We start from the raw sequence: 26,695 nt of genomic DNA on the forward strand, positions 1-26,695 counted from the left end.
CATCAAAGTTGAAGTAGACATCTTGAATTTGATTATACAACTTTAAAATCTTCCATCTTATAAAAATTGAGGAAGTTATGGCCTTGGGAAGTTGAGTTTCAAATTAGGGTTTAGACAAAATGACCTATAATGTTTCAACATAGAAAATGATTTTCCAAGCAAAACTAGCTCTAGGTATCAACATTAAAGTTGTTTTGAATGTCATTTAGAGTAACTTTTATATTGTAATCATTTTCATATGGTGAAAAATGTAGGAGATAGGGTCTAGGGAGACCCAGTTTTGATCAGATGAATTCATCTGGCCAACCACCATCAACCAACTTGCTAACCTTCAATTCTTTGACTTTCTTGGCTCATGGTAGATCATATATGCATAATATGATGAATTTTGAAGTGTCCCTTGAGAAATTTGATCAATTGGTGAGATAGCTTGTTGGAGAAGTTACTCAAGATACCTAGTCAAACTAGGGTTTCCAAGGCAAATCACCCTTAAACTCTTGAAGAAAACTTGATCAATATGACATGTAGGAATCAATGGAACTCATATATGATGCTCATAACCATTCTTGGATCAATTCATGGTTGTGCTCTTTGTCATGAGGGTCTCAAACCCTAGATATGAACTTGGTAGATCAATGGAGATCATGCCCTACCTACAAAAGAGTTAGGCAAATGCAAAGACATATTTTTGGTATTTTGGTTAGTAAAATGATAATATACAAGTATGATACAATCACATAGTGCTTGGTGATCTCTCTCAAGACAAACCCAATGAAAGAGAGGTATTGAGGATGCGAAGGTATGATTGCAATGCTAATGCTTATGATGATATTGCATGAGGGATCTTAGGGTCAAAATTAGGGTCTGACTGAAGGCGAATTGCCATCCAAGGCGCAGCGGAATTTAAAAATTTCTCCATTTAATGATCCTTACAAATGGGCATGATCAGTGATAGAATCGTTACCTCTTGTGGCGATTCAAACCTTTGGTGCAGATCTCTTGTAACGATCAAAACCTTGGATACAAATCCACAGAGCGATCACGAACGTTGAACGATGACAACGTCTCTACTCAGTCCACACGAACGGGTTCCTTCAATCTCAGTGCTAGCTGGGACGAATGAAGGCTTTGAGTGAGAGATAGAGGGAAATGAAATTCCAAGTCTTCACTTGAGTTTTAGTCTGAGTGACAATGCTTCTACCAAAGGGTTCTATTTATAGAACCACTTGTGTGGGTTTCAAGCTAAAAAGCCCACTTAAGTGTATTTTGGCCCATATCTCATAATATGCCAAAATCACTTAAGTATTTGGTACCTTACCATATTTCGTATTCTACTTAAGTACACCGTACCTTACGATGTTCCTTAGTTACTCTATCTCTCATCAATCCATCCTTTGTGTGTGACCCTGTAGGTTTTCGCGACGTTGACAATTATATTAAATCACGCATTTAACATAATAAACAGTGAGCGGTATCTAGCAACACATCACTGCTACCCAAGTCACGAAAATGTCATGTGATCTAACAAAACCTCCTGTGATAATAATTATGTGTATAATTACCCCTTTGCCCTTATGTCTATATTGAACACAAGGTATAGACCGTGTCATCCTTGTCCAGTTCAATATTGGGCCCATAGACATTTATCCTGTTACGCAGGATGGGCAAATTCTATCTAGGTCACTCATGTCCCTCAGCATGCTTTGTGGAGTACCCATCAACTGTCTTTATGGTTATCCAGTTACGGACAACGTTGGATCAGCAATAAAGCACTCGACTCTACATCTAGGATCCATAGTGGTTTCAGGTCGAAGAGTGGTATACACCATTATCACCATGAGAATAACTTATGACACTTTGCATAACTTTCTATATAGTATTCTCATAGCGGGTCAATCCGGTATAAAATTACTCTTAATATTCATACCTATGTTTAAGACTTGATAACTCTTTATCCATGATCCATGAGATGTGATCATCAGTCTACAAACATAATAGTCTTAATGCTTTAATGTTATCCCACTTCACACTAAAGCTCGACTACGGATACTTTAAGAATAGTGTCCTTATGTTTAATGTGATGTCATGATTAAGTCACACTTAATACATTAAACGGACTATCTATTCCAGGGACTTTATTAATCAACCATAATAAAGAAAAAGTCTTTTTATTAATTAATAAATAATTCGATACAAGTACCAAAAGTATTGGCCTCTAGGGCTTACACCAACAATCTCCCACTAGCACTAGAGCCAATCAGGCATACCCCTAATGCCCATTGATCTAGTATGGCCATCATGCTTCTGCTGCGCAAGAGGCTTTGTCAGTGGGTCAGCAATATTGTCAAGTGTAGGTACTCTACATATTTTCACATCTCCTCTATCTATTATCTCTCGAATGAGATGATAATGCCTAAGTATGTGTTTGGATCGTTGGTGAGATTTAGGCTCCTTAGCTTGTGCGATAACCATTGTTATCACAATAGAGACCAATGGGATCCAGAATGCTAGGGACTATGCCAAGTTCACTAATGAAATTTTTGATCCAAACAACTTCCTTTGCTGCACTTGAGGCAGCAATATACTCGGCCTAGGTTGTAGAATCAGAAACTGTATCTTGCTTTGAACTTTTCCAGCTCACAGCGCCACCGTTTAAGCAAAACACATAACCAGATTGCGATCTAAAGTCATCCTTATCTGTCTGGTAGCTAGCGTCGGTGTATCCAATTACAACCAACTCTTCCTGACCTCCATATATCAAGAATGAGTCCTTAGTCCTTCTCAAGTACTTAAGGATATTCTTGACAGCTACCCAATGGGCATCACCAGGATCAGATTGGTACCTACTCGTTGCACTTAAAGCATACGAGACATCTGGTCGAGTATATAACATGGCATACATGATAGATCCTATTGTAGATGCATATGGAATCTTATTCATGCGATCCCTTTCTTCCTTAGTTGAAGGGGATTGTGCTTTTGATAGACACAGGCCATGTTGCATAGGTATGAATCCTTTCTTGGAATCATGCATATTAAAGCGTCTCAACACTTTGTCTATGTATGTACTCTGACTTAGACCAAGCAGTTTTTGTGATCTATCTCTATAGATTCTGATTCCTAATATATAGGCTGCTTCACCTAGGTCCTTCATAGAAAAGCATTTCCCCAACCAAGACTTTACTTGTTGCAGGGTAGGGATATCGTTTCCAATGAGTAATATGTCATCTACATATAACACCAGGACCACGATCATGCTCCCACTAACCTTCTTGTAGACACAAGACTCATCTTCGTTCTTGATGAATCCATATTGTTTTACCGTTTCATCAAAACGAAGATTCCAGCTTCTGGAAGCTTGCTTCAATCCATAGATTGATCTTTGTAGCTTACATATCTTTTGGGCTTCTTCTGGTATGTCAAATCCTTCAGGCTGTGTCATGTACACATCCTCAAGAAGATTCCCATTAAGGAAAGCAATTTTGACATCCATCTTCCATATTTCATAATCATGATATGCAGCGATAGCAAGTAAAATCCGAACAGATTTAAGCATTGCAACTGGTGAAAAGGTTTCATCATAGTCAACCCCATGAATTTGTTTATATCCTTTTGCAACCAGTCTTGCCTTATAGGTATGTACCTTACCATCCATGTCAGTCTTCTTTTTAAAGACCCACTTGCATCCTATAGGATTAACTCCTACAGGAGGCTCTACCAAGGTCCAAACTTGGTTTGTGTACATGGAATCCATTTCAGATTTCATGGCTTCTAGCCACTTCTCAGACTTGGGACCAGTTATGGCCTCTTGGTAGGTCACAGGCTCATCTTGATCCATGAGTAATACATCACCTTGATCTGTTATGAGATATCCATATCTCTCAAGTAGGTGACGTATCCTGCTTGACCTACGCTGGTCTTGTTCTACTTGAGCAGGTTGCTCTTCCACAACCACTTGTGTTTCCTGCTCTAATTCCTCCATAGGTGTATCGATGCTTTATGATTCTTGAATTTCTTCAAGCTCTACTTTCCTCCCACTGGTTCCTTTAGAAATAAAATCCTTTTCTAGGAAAACTCCAGTTCGAGCGACAAACACTTTGCCCTCAGAAGGATTGTAGAAGTAATACCCTCTTGTTTCTTTAGGATACCCCACAAATAAGCATTTTTCAGATTTGGGCTCAAGCTTAGTTGAAATTTGTCGTTTCACATAAACTTCGTAACCCCAAATCTTCATGTAAGACATATGTGGTTTCTTACCACTCCATATCTCATATGGTGTCTTCTCAACCTTTTTGGATGGAACACGGTTAAGTGTGAAGGCTGCTGTCAATAGTGCATGTCACCAAAAGGAGTTTGGAAGATCGGCATGACTCATCATGGATCGGACCATGTCCAACAGGGTTCTATTTCTTCTCTCAGATACACCATTCCATTGGGGTGTTCCAGGAGGAGTGAGTTGGGATAGGATCCCACACTCTTTCAGATGGTCATCAAACTCTAGGCTTAAATACTCACCACCTCGATCTGATCGAAGAGTTTTAATATTCTTACCTAGTTGGTTTTGTACTTCATTCTTGAATTCCTTGAACTTTTCAAAGGACTCTGATTTGTGTTTCATTAAATACACATAACCATATCTACTGAAATCATCAGTGAATGTGATGAAGTACTGAAAACCTCCTCTGGCTGGTATGTTCAGTGGTCCACATACATCAGTATGTATGAGGGCCAAAAGATCATTAGCTCTTTCACCTTTTCCTGTGAATGGAGACTTTGTCATCTTTCCAATTAAAAAAGATCTGCATGTCTCATATGATTCATAATCAAAAGAGTCCAACAGTCCATCTTTATGGAGTTTGGAAATGCGTTTCTCATTTATGTGGCCTAATCGACAATGCCAAAGGTAAGTTGGATTTAACTCATTGGGTTTCATCCTTTTAGTATTAATGTTATAAACTGGCATTTCAAGATCAAGGACATATAATCCATTGTTCATTTGAGCAGTAGCATAGAATATATCATTCTAATAAATTAAACAACAATTGTTTTTTATTATGAATGAAAAACCAAACTTGTCCAAACAAGAAACGGAAATAATATTCCTGCTAATTGCAGGTACATAATAACAGTTCTCTAACTGAATTATTAAACCACTAGGTAAAGTCAATTCATAAGTTCCTACGGCTAAGGCAGCAACCTTTGCTCCATTGCCAACTCGTAGGTCGACTTCACCTTTTGCCAAATCTCTACTCCTTTTTAGTCCATGCACATTTGTACAAATGTGAGAACCGCATCCAGTATCTAATACCCATGATGCAGAAGTAGATAAATTAATTTCAATAACAAAAATACCTGAAGTTGGAGTCTCTACTCCATTCTTCCTATCTTCCAGGTACTTTGAGCAGTTCTTCTTCCAGTGTCCGGTCTTACCGCAATGGAAGCAGGTTCCTTCTTTTGCTATGCCTCCACTAGGCTTCAAAGCAACAATAGTGGGTTTGGGTTTGACAACTTCCTTGCCTTTCCCTTTTTCATGTTTGAGGATAATCCTCATGTTTCGGTACCAATCTAGAAAATTTGTCGCAGACAATTTTTCCTTCTTAAGGATTGATCGCAAAGTGTTGTTAGAGGTGTTTGTTGTCATGGTAATCTACATAAGGATTAATGAAAATATAAGTATCATTGACATATTTAATTAGGCCTTTAATTAAATATGCTCCCACTATTTTACTCAAAACAAATGACCCTCATCATTTGATTCGGAAAATCCCGTTGGATGATTTTCTAGTGGGTCGAGATCCATATTTCACTTCGTTCTAAGTCCGCGTAGGCGGATTACACAAAACTAGGTTATTTAGGTAGGAACTCCTTCCAGTTGTATCTTATACAACTCTCAAAAATTTCAGTTGGGTGAATAACTCCTTATTCCAATCCATCATATGGATCATTCCCAACTCTTGCTTCTAAACATATATAATATTATTATAATTAAGTTTGATCCATCGTTTTAGCAGTTGGATATTACAATTATCTCATCGCACCTTACCAATATAGAAAATGCACCTCGCGTAGGCGAAACCTACATTGTCCGATACTAGTCTTGATGAGTGCTAAAACTTGGAAAGCAAACACATATAATATTATTATAATTTGTTTAGTTAAGTTTGACCCATTGTTTTAACAGTTGGATATTACAATTATCCCATCGCACCATACTAATATAGAACATGCACCTCGCGTAGGCGAAACCTACATTATCCGATACTAGTCTTGATGAGTGTTAAAACTTGGAAAGCATAAACTTAATATTTAATTTTGAGGGAATTGCAATTTTTCTGATCTCACAGACTTATTTATCATATAAATCGCCTCTCACATGTATCAACATACATTCATATGCATCAACATACATACATACATACATAATGAAACAGTTATGGCCCCTAGCGCAATTGTTCTCCCAAGCCAATGAGAGAACCTAAGCTAACCTAATAACGATCTAAGCTTCTCCAAGCAAGATCTTCAAGGTTGTCCTCTTTTGGCACTGACTCCTTTGCTTTCTTCATAACATTATATTACATAAAGAAACTCGTTTTACATACGAGGGAGTGAGATGAGAAAAGAAGTTACATTTGGGAGATTAAGAGACAGGCACGACACGCAGGTCGTATTTTAAAACCCAAAGCAAAATAAAGGAAAACTAAGGCCATAACCGATCACCACAAGACAATAATAAACACTTTATTATTATTATTATTAATTCCTTTAATTAATTAAAATCAAATAAAATCTCGACGACCGATCACACTACGCAAAGCCAGAATTTTAATGAACAATTCATTTAAAATCGACGTCATTTTTCGCATCAACACTTGATACTTTTAAAACATTGAGTTAGCCGAACGGGTGAATTTTGCCTTGCGTTAACCGGTTAACCATATGCGTTAACCGGTTAACACTGTTTAAAATCTGTTCAAAAACTGTTTTCTGCCTTGCGTTAACCGATTAACACTGTTTGAAAATCTCTTGGAAAACTGTTTTCCGTCTTGCGTTAACCGGTTAACCAAATGCGTTAACCGGTTAACACTGTTTGAAAACCTTAAAAAATTTATTTCGTATTGTGTTAACCGGTTAACCATATGCGTTAACCGGTTAACACTGTTCCAAAAAGTGTTTAGAAAGCACAACTCTCGTGCAGTCATAACCCCAATCACATAACTCTCTGACAACACAACCCTTGTGCCGTCACTAACCCTGATGCACCAATTTCAGACCGTCAAACACATCTCGATTGTTGATTCAGTATGATTGATCAACACGTCATTGCTTCACCATACTAATGTCGGATCAAGAAGCAATTGACCATTGATCGCTCAAAGGAAAACAATCATTAAGTGTTTGAATGAACGAAACGAGAACACTATATCATATATAATGTATTTTGCATCAAGATTACATATATCATATATATGACTTGATCGATCTCAATTTAATCTTTGATTCATTCTGTCTTTAATCATATTAATACAGAACAAAAACAATTATCAGATTCATGGTTTCGTAAATGGCTTTGATACCACTGAAGGAGAATTGCCATCCAAGGCGCAGCGGAATTTAAAAATTTCTCCATTTAATGATCCTTACGAATGGGCATGATCAGTGATAGAATCGTTACCTCTTGTGGCGATTCAAACCTTTGGTGCAGATCTCTTGTAACGGTCAAAACCTTGGATACAAATCCACAGAGCGATCACGAACGTTGAATGATGACAACGTCTCTACTCAGTCCACACGAACGGGTTCCTTCAATCTCAGTGCTAGCTGGTCTGAATGAAGGCTTTGAGTGAGAGATAGAGGGAAACGAAATTCCAAGTCTTCACTTGAGTTTTAGTCTGAGTGACAATGCTTCTACCCAAGGGTTCTATTTATAGAACCACTTGTGTGGGTTTCAAGCTAAAAAGCCCACTTAAGTGTATTTTGGCCCATATCTCATAATATGCCAAAATCACTGAAGTATTTGGTACCTTACCATATTTCGTATTCTACTTAAGTACACCGTACCTTACGATGTTCCTTAGTTACTCTATCTCTCATCAATCCGTCCTTTGTGTGTGACCCTGTAGGTTTTCGCGACGTTGGCAATTATATTAAATCATGCATTTAACATAATAAACAGTGAGCGGTATCTAGCAACACATCACTGCTACCCAAGTCACGAAAATGTCATGTGATCTAACAAAACCTCCTGTGATAATAATTATGTGTATAATTACCCCTTTACCCTCACTACGCCAAAAATGACTTTTAACAGCGCATCTTAGACAGCGCTTTTAAAAGAAAGCGCTGTCTAAGGTTAAAATTAAAATAAAACACGGAAAATGTTCCAAAAAAATAATGAAAGCGCTGTCTAAGGGGGGGTCTTAGACAGCGCTTTCTAAAAGCGCTGTCTAAGACCCCCCTTAGACAGCGCTTTTAGAAAGCGCTTTTAAATATAGACCTTAGTCAGCGCTTTTGATAAAGCGCTGTCTAAAGTCTTTAAATTAACACTACAACAAAACTGCCATATAGCTACGGATGGCTTTAGTTACAGTAGTAAAAAACACGTATGCTACTTTTTTATTAAAGATGTTTTAATTAAAAAATAAACTTTTTATTAAAAAAATAAAGTTCGACTTTCTCTTCCAAATGCCTCACGAAATATTCTCTCCCTCACGAACCCTAGGCTTGCTGCTCTCTGTTTCTTATTCCATTGTCTCCAGTTTCTCAACAATTCCTCATATCCAACAAGCTTCTGGTGTGGTTATTCTGTTCGGAAGGAGGCAACACCATAGTCGAAGGTATTGTTTTCACGATTTATAGGGATTTCTTACAATGACGTCTCATGTTCTGATTCTGGCGGCGATGTTATGATTTCGACGACGTTGTTATTCTTCACATCACAAAGTTAGGGTCACGAAATTAATTCCTAATAACAAATTACGATCCATTATTTCACAAGGTTTCATCACAAACTTAAAGCCTCAAATCAGATATCTTCCTTCTTCGCCTCTATCAGGTATCCATCTCATATGCACCTTTATGGTATGCTCTCAATTTCACCTTGTCACAATTTCTGAAATAATTGATGAGGTTTTAAAAGAACAAAATTATTTTAATTTTAAAACTATAAATCAATTCTATCAATGATTGATCAGTACCTTTTGGGTTTTTAGGTACTTGTTAGTGGCTCTGATGCCTTTTCCTGGGTTTTTAGGTACTTGATAGGGGCTCTGATGCATTTTCCAGGGCACGACTTATTTATTGATAGTAAAATTGAAGCATTTTTGGCCATCTAGATCATTACCTTATTCATCAACAATTGTACATTTCTCACACATTTATAAAATATAAACCATTGAAACATTAGCTAACGTGACAAAATATTTTGAACATTAGATGAATGTATTATAAATAAACTTTATCAAATACTCTGACATATCTTAGTAGCAAGATTAATTGATTAAAATTAACTGGTTGAGGTGGTTTAAAATTAACATATCATGTCTCTGTCCTGATATTATAATTATCTATTGTATTTCACAGGATTAGCTCGTGAAGCACTTGCTGGAGTGATTTCACTTGCATCTTCTGAAATTGATCAGAATAAGGTATAGTTCTGAAACTTTTTAGTGGTTGCTTTGCTATTATAAAGCTCCTATAGTTGAATAATAATTCAATACACTGTCTAGAAATTCGTGTACAGAATTGTATTATTTGCTGTATGTTATGGGCTATATTGTGAAATGTGAATCTACAGTTAAACTAAATGGTGTTGTTGCTGCATGTAGTTGTGACATACTTATCTAGCTTTTAAATACATCTTGCCAAAATACCTTTATATCGACACTTATATCAGTATAGTGAAAAATCGTTTAGTAAAGCTTTTTGACAGCATCGAGACATATGGTATGTGAAGTCGTTTTCTTTTAAGTCATTCTAAGTAACCTTGCATGGATTGAGTAGCCATAATGTCATGTATTTTGCATTTTAATTCATCACATTTTGTTTGTTATTTGGTTTATTTTGGGAGGAGGAGGGCTTAAAAGTTAATTAAGTTCCAATCACCTCCTTAAGATCTAAGGTGATAGTGTGGGACTGTAGGTGCAAGCTTCCCTAAGGGAAGCTACTAGGATTGATGGTTTCTCTTGGATTAACTGCATCGGTCAGTTGCATGTAATGTAACAGGACCTTATTATTATTGAAAAACATAGACCATGCTGTAAGAATTAAGTATCCTGAGTTGAAATTTTTGCATGTTTTCAATTCTACAGTGTATTTTGGTCCTGCATGGTTCCAATTGACATCAAGTGACATATTTTTCTTAAAGCTCTTCGAGCATTAGGAACACTTTTTTTCCCTATTCTACCTAAATAGATTTGTTTCCCTGAAATCAGTGTATTGCTTAGACTGTCCTGCCACTCATTATACCTTATCTTATCAGTTTTCATGCTCAAGTATGTTAAGACATCATTATGTTTAAAGCTCAAATTCTATTAATGTAATAAAGGTGTACAATAGCATGCAGATAATATAATTTAGTAACCAGTACAAGATTGATTAATGATATCTAGAAGACAAATTGTTCAAGGAGGAGTTTGGAAGGATCTGTTTTTCTGATTCTTTGTATTTTTTTGCTTTTCTTTTTTTGCGGAGGATATCATAATCTCCAATTCTTGTATATCTCTAGTTGACATCCTTAATCATCTTTTCATATAAAAAAATTACTATCATAATGATTCTTGCTGCTTTCTAAACCGTACTAACCTGTTTTAATGGACTTCATGATCATACTTGTTTTTCAGAATTAGGTAGCCAGGTTTGTTCAAATTTATCTTCCAACTAACCAAATCACATTCTTGGGGCACACCGAGCCTGTGTTATAGTTACATTATATCTCTGTAAAGATTTATTTTGCTATCGAAGATATGCTCTTCTTAATTTCATGTATTTTATTATTTGTGTATTTCAATTTCAGGGAATTTCAAGTTCTACCCAGTTGCTCAAAAATTCATCTGAGGAAGCACCTGTTTCGTCGCCTTTAGTTCCAGTTTCATTATTAGGCAGTTCAAAAGGTGAAGAACAGAATCAGAAACCTATTACTAAGGCAGAAAAAGTTCAAGCAGTACTAAAGAAAATAAAGCAGGTTTGAGATGCCTTATCTTCTTATGCTCTTGATGTTGATATAAGTGTTTTACTTTCACTTTTGTACTATGGGGTTATTGGATAGATCTTAAAAGAAATAACGTGATGATGAAAGTATAATAGTTTATATAGTATCCAGATGAAAAATCCAAAAATGGAAGCTTGACTGATAAGCTGAACTTCTAGGATCTGCACTGCAGACCCTTCTGCATATCTCAGCTCTTTCCTAGCCTCATTTCTTCGTAGAACTAGCTTATTCTTGGCAACCTAGCCCTTCCCTGCCATGTGTGCCGGTTGGTCTGCACAAATTTCCTACTAATTTCACACTTTTCAGCCTCAGTATCTGGTGCAATTCCCTCTTCTACTGCTACCCTCCCTGCTCTGCGTCCCATCCCCCACTGTTGACGCCTATCTCATCCGTCACTGGCAATTCCCTCTGCCTTCTTTGCTCTAAGCTTTACATTGGTCCTTCTCATTTGAACGCGTCAATATCACATTTACTTCTTAAGAAACTGCTATTTTAATCAGTTTAGTTTGCAACAATTTTTTGCAGACAATTTGACATCTAATTTTCTTGCCATTGAAATGCCGCCCCTATATATCTCAATTTTTCGAAACTGTCATAATTTATGATTTATGTTTCCATGTTTAATTTATGTTCATTTTTAAAACTGTATTTTAGAGTCCAAAGAAGCTCAACTTGGTTGCTGCTTTGGTACGTGGTATGCTTGTTAAAGATGCTTTGCTGCAGTTGCAAGTGACAGTAAAGCGGGCTTCAAAAACTGTATATCAGGTAGTAAACATTAATTGTTGTTCTGTCACTTAGTTTTACAAGACTTTAAAAACTATGTATTAAAATTGGTTTCTAAGTTCCTATTTGACATGCATCAGATTTTATTCATCTTTTCCATTTTTCCTTTTGATTTTGAGTTGGGACTATGTTATATGACACTTAGTTTGAAGGAATTGAAATATATACATTTTATTGTTTGATTTCATTCGAGGTCTTTTCAATTTGAATCAAAGAAGGTTCTTCTATTTCTCTTTATAAGAAAAGAAAAATTGAAAACAAGTTTAATACAAATTGCAGGTTATTCATTCAGCCCGAGCAAACGCATCCCACAATCATGGGTTGGATCCAGAACGCCTCATTGTTGGTAATTTTATTTGCTATAAACTGTTAGTGGTTAAGTTGTTTTGTCACTTTGCTTTTCTCTTTACTGATGATGCGGCATTCATGTTTCTTACAGCCGAAGCATTTGTTGGAAAGGGAGATTTTAAGAGGAGAATTTCCTACCATGGCAAAGGAAGATCTGGAGTCATGCACAGACCAGAATTTCCTACCATGGCAAAGGAAGATCTGGATCTGGTAAAGGAAGATTTTAAGAGGAGAATTTCCTACCATGGCAAAATAGTTAAGAAATATGTAAAACTAAGGTTTCACGCCAGAGACTAGTTATAAATGGCTAGGTTATATGCATTCGAATTTTGTTTGCTCTTTGTTGCAAATAATAAAATTTTGTACCGAACCATGATTGGTATTATTATCATTTATTAGCTTTTGTTCCTACAACATTGTCATGTTTAACTGAAGGGATCTGATTTCATTGATATTGGTGTCTGAAGTGGTAAACTTGAAATATAGTCTAATGTGTACATTTGTAGTATATGTTATGACTTGTAAATGTGTACATAAATTTGTATATATTTTGATACATTTAAGGCAAAATTGGTTTGAATTGGTATATATATATATTTGTTAGCCAAAAATTGGTAGAAAAAAGGCCAAAATGGCATATATAAAATGTGATAATTGTCTGTCAAAATCTGGTTGAAAACAGGTAGAAATTCTGGTTTATAAACCTGGAAAAAATGTGGTTTAAAACAAAAGCTTCAAAAATTTTCGTTTACCTTAGACAGCGCTTTTTACAAAAGCGCTGTCTAAGGGGGGGCTTAGACAGCGCTTTTTGAAAAGCGCTGTCTAAGGTATACCTAAAAAAATTAAAATAGGAGGGTCTTAGAAAGCGCTTTTGGCCAAAGCGCTGTCTAAGGGGGTGGGGCTTAGACAGCGCTTTTCAAAAGCGCTGTCTAAGGTATACCTAAAAAATTTAAAATAAGAGGGTCTTATAAAGCGCTTTTGGCCAAAGCGCTGTCTAAGGGGGGGGCTTAGACAGCGCTTTTAAGATTTAAAAAAGCGCTGTCTAAACCTTTAGCAGCGGAGGTTTAGACAGCGCTTTAAAGCGCTGTCTAAGGCTAAAAAAAGCGCTGTCTAAGGTCTTGTTTGTTGTAGTGCCTTATGTCTATATTGAACACAAGGTATAGACCGTGTCATCCTTGTCCAGTTCAATATTGGGCCCATAGACATTTATCCTGTTACGCAGGATGGGCAAATTCTATCTAGGTCACTCATGTCCCTCAGCATGCTTTGTGGAGTACCCATCAACTGTCTTTATGGTTATCCAGTTACGGACAACGTTGGATCAGCAATAAAGCACTCGACTCTACATCTAGGATCCATAGTGGTTTCAGGTCGAAGAGTGGTATACACCATTATCACCATGAGAATAACTTATGACACTTTGCATAACTTTCTATATAGTATTCTCATAGCGGGTCAATCCGGTATAAATATTACTCTTAATATTCATACCTATGTTTAAGACTTGATAACTCTTTATCCATGATCCATGAGATGTGATCATCAGTCTACAAACATAATAGTCTTAATGCTTTAATGTTATCCCACTTCACACTAAAGCTCGACTACGAATACTTTAAGAATAGTGTCCTTATGTTTAATGTGCTCTCATGATTAAGTCACACTTAATACATTAAACGGACTATCTATTCCAGGTACTTTATTAATCAACCATAATAAAGAAAAAGCCTGTTTATTAATTAATAAATAATCCGATACAAGTACCAAAAGTATTGGCCTCTAGGGCTTACACCAACACTGACAGCTATCCCTATTTAAGGACATTCTAACTGAGGAGGCGAAGGTTAAAAAATTCATGTCGACTCAGTAGAATAGGCTTAAATAATAACATATAGAAACAAAATTTGGTCCCTAAGAGACCTCATGATGCATATGATATGAATGTAAAAGTTAATGCTCTGTGGGGAAATATTGCCACAAAGGAAAAGAAATCAGAGAGACCGAAAGTCCACAGGAGTATAATGCATTCCGTAAGGAAAACTCGTTGGGGAGACAAAGACTCTTGGGGGGGGGATGAGTTATGCGTAGGCCAGACTACAACTTAAAACTACTATGGGACTTAAGGAAGTCCATACAAACATGGAAAGACTCAGCAGGGGAAACAACCAACATCTGCAGGGGATACGAGTAAGTCAGGATAAAACTAAAGTACTTGAATCATGCAGGAAAAAAGATTTTACTAAGGAAATTCACATTCAACTCGACTGGGGAAGAAACAAACTTCAACACAGGAGGAGCAAAAATATATTATCTACTACCTGTTATTGGGTAAGGAGATAATAGAGATCTGACAGAGAGGGCATTTGTCATCGGTTAGGATGAACATATCAAGGATGACTTGCCGAGGACCATCAGGAGGGAGTATTCATTACCGGTTACTGGGTAAGAAAAGCCTTGCTGGGGAAAACTGCAGAAATTAGGATTTATAACTACCAATTACTGGGCAAAAGACCAAGGGTGAGAGTATCCATCATCGGTTAGGATGAACATATCAAGGATAAACACAATAGGGAAGAAAATCCATTATCGGTTAAGATGAACATATCAAGGATAGACTTGCTTGGGAAATGTCAAGGAGGATACCCGTCATCGATTAAGATGAACATATCAAGGATACACCAACTGAACAACAAGTAGGAATTATATCTATCGAATGCTTGATAGAAGACCATCAAAGAGAAAATCTGTCACCGGTTAGGATGAACATATCAAGGATAGACTCTGAGAGGGGAGAAAATAGGAATTGCATCTATCGGTTACTGGATAGAATACCATCAAAGAGAAAATCCATCACCGGTTAAGATGAACATATCAAGGATTAACTCTGCGAAGGGGACAAAAAGTAGGATTTACAACTACCGGTTACTGGATAGAAAACCGTAAAGAGAAAGAAACCTGTCATCGGTTAGGATGAACATATCAAGGATTAACTCTCTGGGGAACAAAATAGGGATTACATCTACCTTTTAACTGGGTAGAATACCAAAGGTGACAATATCCGTCATCGGTTAGGATGAACATATCAAGGATAAACTCAGGCAGCGGAGAGAAAGATATCCGTCACCAGTGAGGGTGAACATATCAAGGATATACTTTCTGGGGAACAGATCCACCGGGGACTCTACTGAGGAGAAAACAAGGATACTTTTGCCGGGTATTGGGCAAGTAGTAAGAAACTGCAAACTAAGAAGAATATTACCAGTTACTGGGCAATAAACTCTTAGGAGACTCGAAGCATCTGTCTAGGTAAGAGCTAGACAGAAACAGTCAATCAAGACTCAACCCAATGAGGATATGACTCAAGGGGAGTGATTCCCTCCAGATAAACAACTGGAAAGGGAACTTAAGTAATAATCATCCACGAGGAAACAAACTCAGTGGGGAAGAGGAGAAAGGTTAAGGTCTTTCTGCCTAAGGGGATGATGTTCTACAATTGAGGGAGGACAGACAACCGAAATTTGTATGGGGATAAAGTACCACCATACAGAGAATGAGAATCTCAAACCAACAAGTTAATCAAATATGACGATGCCAATATGCAAATTATGAAATTATATGAATGTATATGTATATGATGATTATGCTGACAAAACGATCACAAAGGATACAAAGGTGTCGCAAAGAAATTAAATCATCGGTACAATCCCCAGTGAATCCACAAAAATAGGGAGACAACTGCTGGAGAACAGAGAAATCAACAAATCAAAGGCTTCAAACCTAGCCGAGGGAGGAGATCTGCTGAGGAGAGGTGAAGTTATCGAGCTTGCAAGGAATTTTAGGTCAACACCATATCAAATGGGAGACAACCATGCAGAAGATAAACACAAATAGCTGCTAAAAAACCAGGAGGAAACTCTAACTGGGAGCGAGTCGGATGGCGACTGGTGGGGGAACCAATGCGATCTACTGGGGAAAAGATCTTACTCTCTTGAAGATCAACCCTGTCGGGGAATACAGAAACACTGTCGGGGAAATATCACGCCGCAAGGTACTAAATCAACCAACTTAGCTGGGGAAAAGGATCGGAACTCCGTTAGGGAACTAACACTCCGCGGGGGGACCGGAACAACACAAACAACTAGGAACACCCGAAGGGTTAACTTCTTGGGGAACCTTTGATGCTTAATACTTAAGGGCTTGCTGCTCTTGAAGTGCTGTTGATAATTCCTTTTTAATTGCTTTGAAAAATTCTTGCTTTTATATGTTTTTGAGAAAAAAAAGATTTTGATTAAAAATTTAAATTTTCAAAATGATCATAATATAATTTAAACTATTGGATGAAGTAAATAAGAACGGAAACAATTGGATAAAAGCTCAACTTTATTTAATGGGATGGTAGTCTTTAAATGACAAGACTCCATGGATTTTTACAAAGTTGAAAATGGTAATTTACATGGAAAAGGGTTACATTGAATACAAATGATCCTTAATCCTTCTACCAACTCTTGATATCCACTGTGCTCTTGACCGCTACCGGGATGATGAATTGACTTCAACCCTTGTGCTCAACAAAATCTTTCCAAAATTGGACGGTCAGCAGACTGCAGTTACTTGCCATAATCCCTAATTTTTGCATAAGTTGCCCCAAGGTGGGGTACTCAACTTATCGGGATTTTTTTTCTGTTTTATGTCTCTAACTTTTCCCTGGACCGCCTTTTTGGGTTTTCAATCCACCGAGACGCTCATTTTTTGCCTAAGCCGCCCTTTCGGGTTTTCAAATTAGCGAGCTGTTCTTTTCTTTTTTAGGCGAAGTATTTCTTGACTGCATCCGCGTTCACAGGACGATTGAACTCTTCACCATCCATAGTTGTAAGAATCAGAGCACCACCTGAAAAGGCTCTCTTAACAACATATGGGCCTTCATAATTAGGAGTCCATTTTCCCCTAGAATCTGGTTTGAACGACAAGATCTTCTTGAGCACAAGGTCACCTTCTCTAAACACACGAGGTCTGACCTTCTTATCAAAAGCTTTCTTCATCCTCTATTGATATAACTGACCATGACACATGGCAGTCAATATCTTCTCTTCAATCAAATTCAGCTGATCAAACCTGGTTTGACACCATTCAACCTCAGTCAACTTGGCTTCCATGAGCACTCGCAATGAAGGAATATTAACCTCTACGGGGAGCACTGCTTCCATACCATACACAAGAGAAAAAGGGGTTGCCCCTGTTGAAGTGCGGACGGATGTACGATACCCATGCAAAACAAACGGGAGCATGTCATGCCAATCCTTGTATGTTACAACCATCTTCTGAATAATCTTCTTGATGTTTTTGTTCGCAACTTCAACAACCCCATTCATCTTGGGTCTGTAGGGAGAAGAATTATGATGTGCAATCTTGAAGTCTTTGCAAAGAGCTTCCACCATATTGTTATTCAAGTTTGATCCATTATTAGTAATGATCTTACTTGGCACACCATAACGGCATATGATCCGATTCTTGATAAACCTTACAATAACTTGCTTGGTTACATTTGCGTACGATGCTGCTTCAACCCACTTCGTGAAGTAGTCAATTGCAACCAAAATAAAATGATGTCCATTCAAAGCTTTGGGCTCAATCCTCCCAATCATATCAATTCCCCACATGGAGAAGGGCCATGGGGAAGAGATAACATTCAATAGTGTCAGAGGAACATGAATCTTATCAGCATAAATTTGACACTTGTGACATTTCTTCACAAACTTGAAACAGTCAGATTCCATTGTCATCCAATAGTAACCTGCTCGCAACATCTTCTTTGCCATTGCATGTCCATTGGTATGAGTACCAAAGGAACCTTCACACACTTTAGTCATCAACAAGTCTACTTTGTGTCTATCCATGCATCTGAGCAAAACCATGTTGAAGTTTCTCTTGTACAGTATATCACCATTCAAGTAGAAATTACCGGCTAATCTTCTCAAAGTGTTCTTATCTTTCAAAGATGCCCCAGGTGGGTAAATCTGACTTTGGAGGAAACATTTGATGTCGTAATACCACGGCTTCTCATCTTTGATCTCTTCAAGAACAAACACATGAGCTAGCCTATCAAGACGCATCACAGACAAATTGGGAACTTCATTCCAATACTTCACTACAATCATTGATGCCAACGTTGCAAGAGCATCTGCCATCCAGTTTTCATCTCGAGGGATATGATGAAACTCAACCTTTGTAAAGAAAGTTGAAATCCTTCTCGCATAATCTCTATATGGTATTAAACCGGGTCAATTTTTCTCTCGTTCACCTTTGATCTGATTCACAACCAAAGCTGAATCTCCAAAGACATCCAAATACTTGATTCTGAGATTCATGGCCTCTTCAAGCCCCATTATGCAAGCTTCATATTTTTCCATGTTGTTTGTACATTTGAAAGTCAATCTAGCTGTAAATGGTAGATACGTGCCTTGAGGAGTAATAATCCTTGTCCAATGCCATTTCCATACTGATTAACAGCTCCATCAAATACCATGCCCCAACGGGAACCAGGTTTTGGTCCTTCTTCAAGCAATGGTTCATCACAATCTTTCATTTTAAAGTACAAAATCTCTTCATCCGGAAAGTCATACTGCACTGACTAGTAATCTTCAATTGATTGGTGAGCCAAATGGTCATCCAAGATACTACCTTTGATTTCTTTTTGAGATCAGTATTTGATATCATACTCTGATAACAACATCTGTCAACGGGAAATCCTCCTAGTTAAAGCAGGCTTCTCAAATATATACTTGATCGGATCCATTTTGGATATCAACCAAGTGGTATGACTCAACATATATTGATGCAGACGCTTAGTAGCCCAAGCCAATGCACAACAATTTTTCTCAAGCATAGAATACCGAGTCTCACAGTCGGTGAACTTCTTACTGAGGTAGTAAATTGCAAATTCTTTCTTTCCAGTCTCATCTTGCTGACCAAGAACACAACCCATACTATCTTCAAGCACAGTCAAATACATGATCAACGATCTTCCTTCAACAGGTGGAGATAAAATCGGGGGTTCAAGCAAATACTCTTTGATACTGTCAAAAGCTTTCTGGCAGTATTTGGTCCAATCACAAGACTAATCTTTCCGAAGAAGCTTGAATATAGGCGCACATGTGGCAGTCATGTGGGAAATGAATCTGGAAATATAATTCAAGCGGCCGAGAAAACCTCTGACTTGCTTCTCAATTTTGGGCGCAGGCATCTCTTGTATTGCTTTAACCTTGGCAGGATCAACTTCAATACCCTTCTCGCTGACAATAAAGCCCAACAACTTACCAGAACGAACACCAAAAGTACACTTATTGGGATTCAAGCGGAGTTTATATTTCCTCAAATACTGGAATAGCTTTAACAAATGCTCAGCATGTTCCTCTTCATCAATTGATTTAGCAATCATATCATTGACATATACTTCAATCTCTTTATGCATCATATCATGAAAAAGAGTAGTCATTGCTCTTTGATAAGTCGCACCAACATTCTTTAAACCGAAAGGCATCACTCTATAACGGAATGTTCCCTAAGGTTTAATGAATGTGGTCTTCTCCATATCTTCGAGTGCCATCTTGATTTGATTATATCCGGAAAATCCATCCATAAACGAAAAGACTTTGAATTTAGCAGTATTATCTACCACCATATCAATGTGTGGTAGAGGGAAATCATCTTTCGGACTGGATTTATTCAAATCTCTATAGTCAACACACATGCGTAATTTTCCATCTTTCTTCGGCACAAGCACAATATTGGTCACCCATTACGGATACTCAGCGGTCACAAGGAAACCGGCATCGATATACTTCTGCACTTCCTCTTTGATCTTCACAGCCATATCAGGATGCATTCTTCTCAATTTCTGCTTGACTGGCGGGCATTCTGGCTTCAACGACAATCTATGCTCCACAATCTCAGAATTCAAACCAGGCATGTCTTGATAGGACCAAGCAAACACATCTAAATACTCTCGAAGAAGATCAATCAACCCCTTCTTGACATCTGAACACAGGCGAGACCCAATCTTGACTTCCTTCACATTATCCTCGAAACCCAAGTTGACTAGCTCAATATGCTCTTCGAACGGCTGAATGATCTTCTCATCTTGATCAAGAAGACGAGATAATTCATCACTCACTTCTACATCACTTTCCTCCTCGACCTCAAACACAGGGAATTCAAAATTTGGAGAAGGAGAAAGATCATTGTATTCAATGGGGTTTGAAACTAACCTGCATAATGATTTGATATTTTGATTTTAGAGAAGTGAATTTGTGACCAAATATTATGCAGATGGACAATTATATTGTTTATTTATGTTTTTTGTGATTACCATTTTCAGAATAAAGCAAAAAGTAAAAACAAAACATCATAGATGTGGATGAATAAAATTAATTTTATTAATGATCAATTTGAAAATGCCCAAATAATGTTCACTTCTCCCTTAGGCATATGAGAAGGATTTTGAAAACATATAAAAGCAATTACTTAGATCGATGCAAAATAACAGGAACATCAATATAAGTGCAATTGTCGCAAGCCTTTCCATGCGTAACAAAATTGGTGCAGTCTTCCCCTTCGTCATCCTCTAGCACATCAGCTAAGTGTTGTTCATTGCCATGAATGAAACCTCCGCTATGGAAGCTAAGTTGCATATCTTCAGACCTTGCAGTTGATGAACCTTTCTGGAACCCCAAACCGGTTCTGCCTTTATTGTCGGAGACCTCTACCATGCGCCCCCACTGATCAACATTGCCTTCTTTCACAATCTTCTTAGCATCTTTCAACGAGGACATAGGTGCCCCAACTCTCTTTTCAACAATAATAGATAAGGCTTGGAACGGAGTTCCAACCTTATCCTCAGCTTCAACGTAAGATAAAGATGACAGGTGGCTAACTAACAATGCTTTCTCCCCACCAACGATCACAAGCTTCCCATTCTTCACAAATTTAAGTTTCTGATGCAAAGTTGAAGTAATAGCTCCTGCCTCATGGATCCATGGCCTTCCCAACAAGAAACTGTAGGCCGGCTGGATATCTATTACTTGAAAAATAATTTGAAAATCACTCGGACCTATCTTAACCGGAAGGTCCACTTCACCAATGACTATTTTGCATGAACCGTCAAAGGCATTGACAATTACACCAATATACCTCATAGGCGCTCCTTGGTATGATAGCTTTGAAAAAATTGACTTCGGAAGCACATTCAATGATGACCCGGTGTTAACAAGCACATTGACAAAGCATCCTCTTTGGAATTCATAGAAATGTGCAAAGCCAGATTATGATTTCTTCCTTCCTCGGGGAGTTCTTCATCACAAAAGCTAAGATTATTGCAAGAAGTGATGTTAGCCACGATATGATCGAATTCATCCACTGTAACATCATGTTCTACAAAAGCTTGATCCAGAACTCTCTGCAGTGCTTCTCTACGCGCTTCAGAAATCATGAGCAGAGACAACACTGATATCTTTGAGGGGGTTTAGAGCAGCTGCCCCACCATATTAAACTCACTTCTCTTGATCAAACGAAGTACCTCATAATCATACATAAACCACACATATGCATGCATATTTATAACATTCAGATATTCATGTTGCATTATTTGCCATATATCTTTGCTTGTTATCTCCTGCTAGTGGTGAAATGTTCTTCCCCAAGCAAATGTTTGTGTCTGATCTCTCCATATAGAGTCATCCCCGTAGGCAGAAAATGTCTATCTTTCCTTCATCATTCCCCTGAGTTATATCCTCATTGGGTTAACTCTTGTTTCATTGTGTCTTTCTGGTTTGTTCCTAGATTGACTCCTCTTGTTATTTCCCCTATAGCTCCTTGTGGTCCAGGTGATCAATTGCTCAGTAACCAGTAATTGTTCACTCTTCTCCCTAGTGGATATTTATGTGGTTTTCTACCCAGTAACCGGTAGTTGTAAACCCCATTTTGTCCCCTTGCAGAGTGAACCTTTGGTTTTGTTCATCCTAACCGATGACGAATACTCATTTATGTGGTTTTCTACCCAATAACCGGTAGATGTAATCCCCTCTTTGTTGGTTATCTTTATCCAATATTCGGTATTGATATTCCTTCAGTTTGAGTATATCTCCCAGTAACCAGTGATATATCTCTTGGATAATTGCTCTGATCAAGCAATCTATCCCCAACGAGTCATCTTTCATTTACCCTTCATTTGGTGATGATTGTTTCTCCCCTTGATTAGTCATCATTTTATACCCAATGGCAGGTATCCCGATGTCCCTTCTTTTCGGTCGATTTATCCTTTATTAACCCAGTAACCAGTTATGGATAATCTTCCATGCGAGTATGTTATCTACGTTCTGACGGTAATAGATAATATATCTCATGCGCTCTTCAGTCGAAGTCTTTTTCTTCCCTAGTCGAGTAAGATTCGTATTTCCTTATGGAATCGAATGTCCATCCTATAATTGAGTTTGCTTTTGCAGCCCTCCTTTCAGATGATGAGTGTCTGGGAAATATTCCCCAATTCACGCCTGGTTGGTCACCTATGATATGCCCAGTAATCGGTATCCCTGGTGTTCCTTCCTTCTGCTCCCTATTTTGACTTTTTGTCCCCTATGGAGTTAGATTTTCCTGAGTTGAAATATACCTCTTAGGTTTTCCTTAGATGTTTTGGACGATTGATATCTCTCACCCTTATACCGGTCTTAGATATTCATTCTTCCTGAGCGTGTTGTTCTTTCACCCTTATACTGATGTTTTGGATCACATGTCTCTTTGAGTTTATTACGCATTAACCGGTAATACCCCATTTTTTGTTTCCTCAGCCGAGTCCTTAATGGACTTCCCCGCTTGAGTCCGAATTTTTATCCGAAGTATCCTTTGTGGATAGTTCTGTTGTATTGGCATATTCCCCAATACATGCATCTTTGCGTCAGCTCGAGTCTTTCCGTTGATTTATTTTCACGGAATTCCTTCGTGTCTCCCAGCAAGTCTTAAGTCGTGACCTGCTCACGCATTTTACCCTTATTTCTCCCCCAGAGTCTCTGTCTCCCTAATGAGTATGTTACTCTTATGGATTTCCAGTTTCTCCTGATTTCTTTTTCCTTTGTGGACATATATCCCCACAGAGTATTTACTTTTGCATACATACATCTGCATCATGAGGTCTCTTAGGAACCAAAATTCGTCTCTTTGTTATTATTTAAGCCCATTCTACCTCGTCGAGGAGAAGATTTTAACCTTCACATCTCCGGCTAGAATGACCTTAAATAGGGGCATCCTAAGACCCTAATTTTGACCCTAAGATCCCTTATGGCATCATAGCATTGCTCATTTGCATTTGCCTCAAGGATCATATCATCTTGGCTCCTTTACCCTTGGGTTGGGAATTGTTGTGAATTGGTTTGGGACCACCAAGCATGCTTGAATTGTACATTATTGCTTTTCTTATTTTGTTTACTAACCAAAAGCACAAAAATATGTCACCAACATCTTTTGTTTTGAAGCTTAAGCAGTCATGTGATCCAAGGCTCCTAGGAGGCCCCTATGCTCATTGATATGGCCAGATGAAGATGAAAGCAAGCATGACAATGGTTCACAAAGCTCTCAATAATCATATATTCCTCCCAAGTGTCTCAATTTGTCAATTTGATCAATATAACCCAAAGGGCTTGAGGATTGTTTCCCAAGGAAACCCTAATCCAACTGTGCATTGACTATGCCTTGCTCATGAAGCAACCTCAACCTATGATCAAATAAAATCAAGGGAAGTTCTTTCATTCATCATTTTATGCATATATGAGCCTATGTAAGTGTCCTCAATCATTCATTCATCAAGATTTGAAGGTTGTACTTGAGAAGTTGATCAATCAATTCATCTAACTATTTTTGAAATCCACTGAGACCTAACTTTTGATGTGTTTGTCAAATGAAGATGATCCCAAGAGAAAACATGTTCTTAAGAACCATATGCACAAATTTCATGTTAATAAAAAATCCATTTGAAACTTGGAAGGTCATCATTCATTTCAAAACATTATAGGTCATTTTGACTGAAACCCTAATTTTGGATCAACTTCCCAAGGACCTAACTCCTTCATTTTTTATGATTTTGAGGTGATACCAGGTGCATTGGAAATTTTAAGATGTCTAATTCAAATTTTATGTTGGACAAAATTTCATAATCCTAAAAGAAACACATGTGATAATACAAAACATTATAGGTCACTTTGGACCAAAGCCATTGAATCTTGAAAATGTCCAACTTCAAGTGCCCATAACTTTCTCATCAAAAATCCAAATGATGCAAAATTTAAGTCCAAATTGATTGTCTTGAAAATATATACAACTTTAATGTTTAAGGTTTTGTGATTGGAGGCTTGCATCAATGAAACAGAAGGGCTTGAAGTTGGTCCATCTTGGCAAAATTTTCAAATACATGTTTTGTACCTTGAACTTCATGGCCAGTTTTCAATAATTTCCAAACTCCAAATGGATTTTTGTTCAACATAACATTTGTTCCTTATGTCAAGACCTTTCCAACCATTACCCACATGCTTATGTTTCAATTTTCCAATTGGCATTTTCTAAGAGGTGAAGTTTTGTGACCAATTATGCATAACATGTTAAATCTTCTTGCACACTCCATTGCCTTGCCATCTGCATGTCCAAACTTCATTCATTAGTGTTCAGCATTCATTTGCAAGTGGTTTTGGGCCTCACATGCGCCTGTGCAGGCCCATGCATGGAGGATCCAACTTCACATGCACACGAGTTCTTCACATCTTTGCATCAGTTGTGCCTATAAATAGAAGCTTCATTCCATTCAATTGGCAACCTGAAGGCGCCTGAAACTCTGCTGAACTGATTCCCTAACCTCTCACCAAAGGAATTTGCAATTTCACTTTCATTTTTCAATTTTCAAGTGTGATTTTCAACAACATCAGTTGATTATCATCACTAATTCCTAGGCCTAGCTCTCATACCAAGCATCCAGATCAAGCTGCAAGCAAAGGATTGGTTGGATTGTACTCTTGAAAGCTGCTCTACAAAGGTTTATTCTCCAACTATTTTCCTTCGAATCTCTTTGAATATTGTGCATTGCTTGGTTTGATTGGAATTTCTGAAGTCCTCATTTGAGAGGCAAGCCCATGGGGGTTTTTGTAGGTGTTTAATTGGCTGCATTATATGGTAAAACACTAATGTCTTGACTGATGTCATGACATGTATGTGTGACTACATTGTAGTTACTGCAGGACTAGCTAACACAGGATTTATTGAATGTCAAACTGGATGCTGTGACATTCATACCTGTCAACAGATACTAAGGAATAGAACAACAGGAGTTCTGTTAGAACTTAGTATTCATTTGCAGTCTGGTTATCAAGGAAGAACCAGACCTGGCATAAGGCCTACTGACTGAATGTCAAACTGGATGTTGTGACATTCATCATTGATAGCAGCTACTGAAGATTAGGCAGAGTGGTGTTCTGCTATACTTCAGCATATTACTTAGTTTGTTCTTCAAGAGAATAACAGAACTAACTTAAGGCCAATTGTGTAAATGTTAAGTTGGACACTTTGACATTTATTAATGTAAGCTGTTACTGTAGTATGGTCATTTTGATCATGTACAGGTCAGCAAAATTGTACAGTCTGTTTTCTGGAAAAACAGACTCAGCATATGGACCTTGATGTCAAGCTGAATGTCGTGACATTCATTCCTGACAGCATATGATAAATTGTAGGTTGTTCAGTTTTTTGTTTCAGCTTTTTCTCAGGCTATTCTTTAGGGATTCAACAGCTGAGAGAAAATCCAGGAAATCAACAACCAAGCTACATTCAATGAACCTAACAAATAGCCTATTTATTAGCAACCTAAATGTTGAATTTGAGGGAACTTGTGTGACCTAAAATTCAGGAGAATACAGGTGCAAAAGCCCAGGTGCTGCAATATAAAAAGGAAGGCGTTCCTTCATTCAGCTTCGGGGATTTTGAGGCGTGAAGATTTTGTGTGTCCATCATACTTCACTGCTGTATTTTTGTGAGTCTAGTATTAGACGTATCTTGTAAGCCAAGCCATTATCAAGTAGATGATTGCTGTGGCATAGGGTGTTCATTGAGTTGTAAGTGTTGTGTCACTCAAAGCTTTTAAGCGTGAGTGCTGTGTATCTTGATTTAAGCTGTGAAGCATAATCAAGAGTTGTCTTTGAAGTGCGACTTCAAAGTGTCTTTAATTTGATTAAAGGTAGTTATCACTGAGGTGATTGAGGGGGAGTGAGTAGGAACTCTGATCTTAGTGTAAGATTGAAATTGCATTGGGTAGGGATTAAGTGAGACGTTGTA

General features: G+C 37.8%; 1 protein-coding gene across 1 annotated transcript; it reads left to right on the top strand.

Moving 5' to 3' along the window:
- The first annotated feature begins 8,571 nt into the window (after positions 1–8,571).
- Positions 8,572–12,634, top strand: LOC127121815 (54S ribosomal protein L22, mitochondrial). Its single transcript, XM_051052249.1, has 8 exons — positions 8,572–8,586; positions 8,720–8,834; positions 8,996–9,052; positions 9,580–9,644; positions 11,012–11,179; positions 11,861–11,971; positions 12,269–12,335; positions 12,429–12,634. Exons 1-8 carry the CDS (start codon positions 8,572–8,574, stop codon positions 12,632–12,634), a joined length of 804 nt encoding a protein of 267 aa, XP_050908206.1.
- Positions 12,635–26,695: the final 14,061 nt, after the last annotated feature.

This window comes from Lathyrus oleraceus, chromosome 2 (assembly GCF_024323335.1).
Source record: "Lathyrus oleraceus cultivar Zhongwan6 chromosome 2, CAAS_Psat_ZW6_1.0, whole genome shotgun sequence".
Taxonomy (NCBI): Eukaryota; Viridiplantae; Streptophyta; class Magnoliopsida; order Fabales; family Fabaceae; genus Lathyrus; species Lathyrus oleraceus.

Excerpts from the sequence above, each read along its gene's own strand:
- LOC127121815 (XM_051052249.1), top strand. Across the intron at positions 9,053-9,579 it reads TCCTTCTTCGCCTCTATCAG|GATTAGCTCGTGAAGCACTT; the intron begins GTATCCATCTCA and ends TGTATTTCACAG. Across the intron at positions 9,645-11,011 it reads CTGAAATTGATCAGAATAAG|GGAATTTCAAGTTCTACCCA; the intron begins GTATAGTTCTGA and ends TTTCAATTTCAG.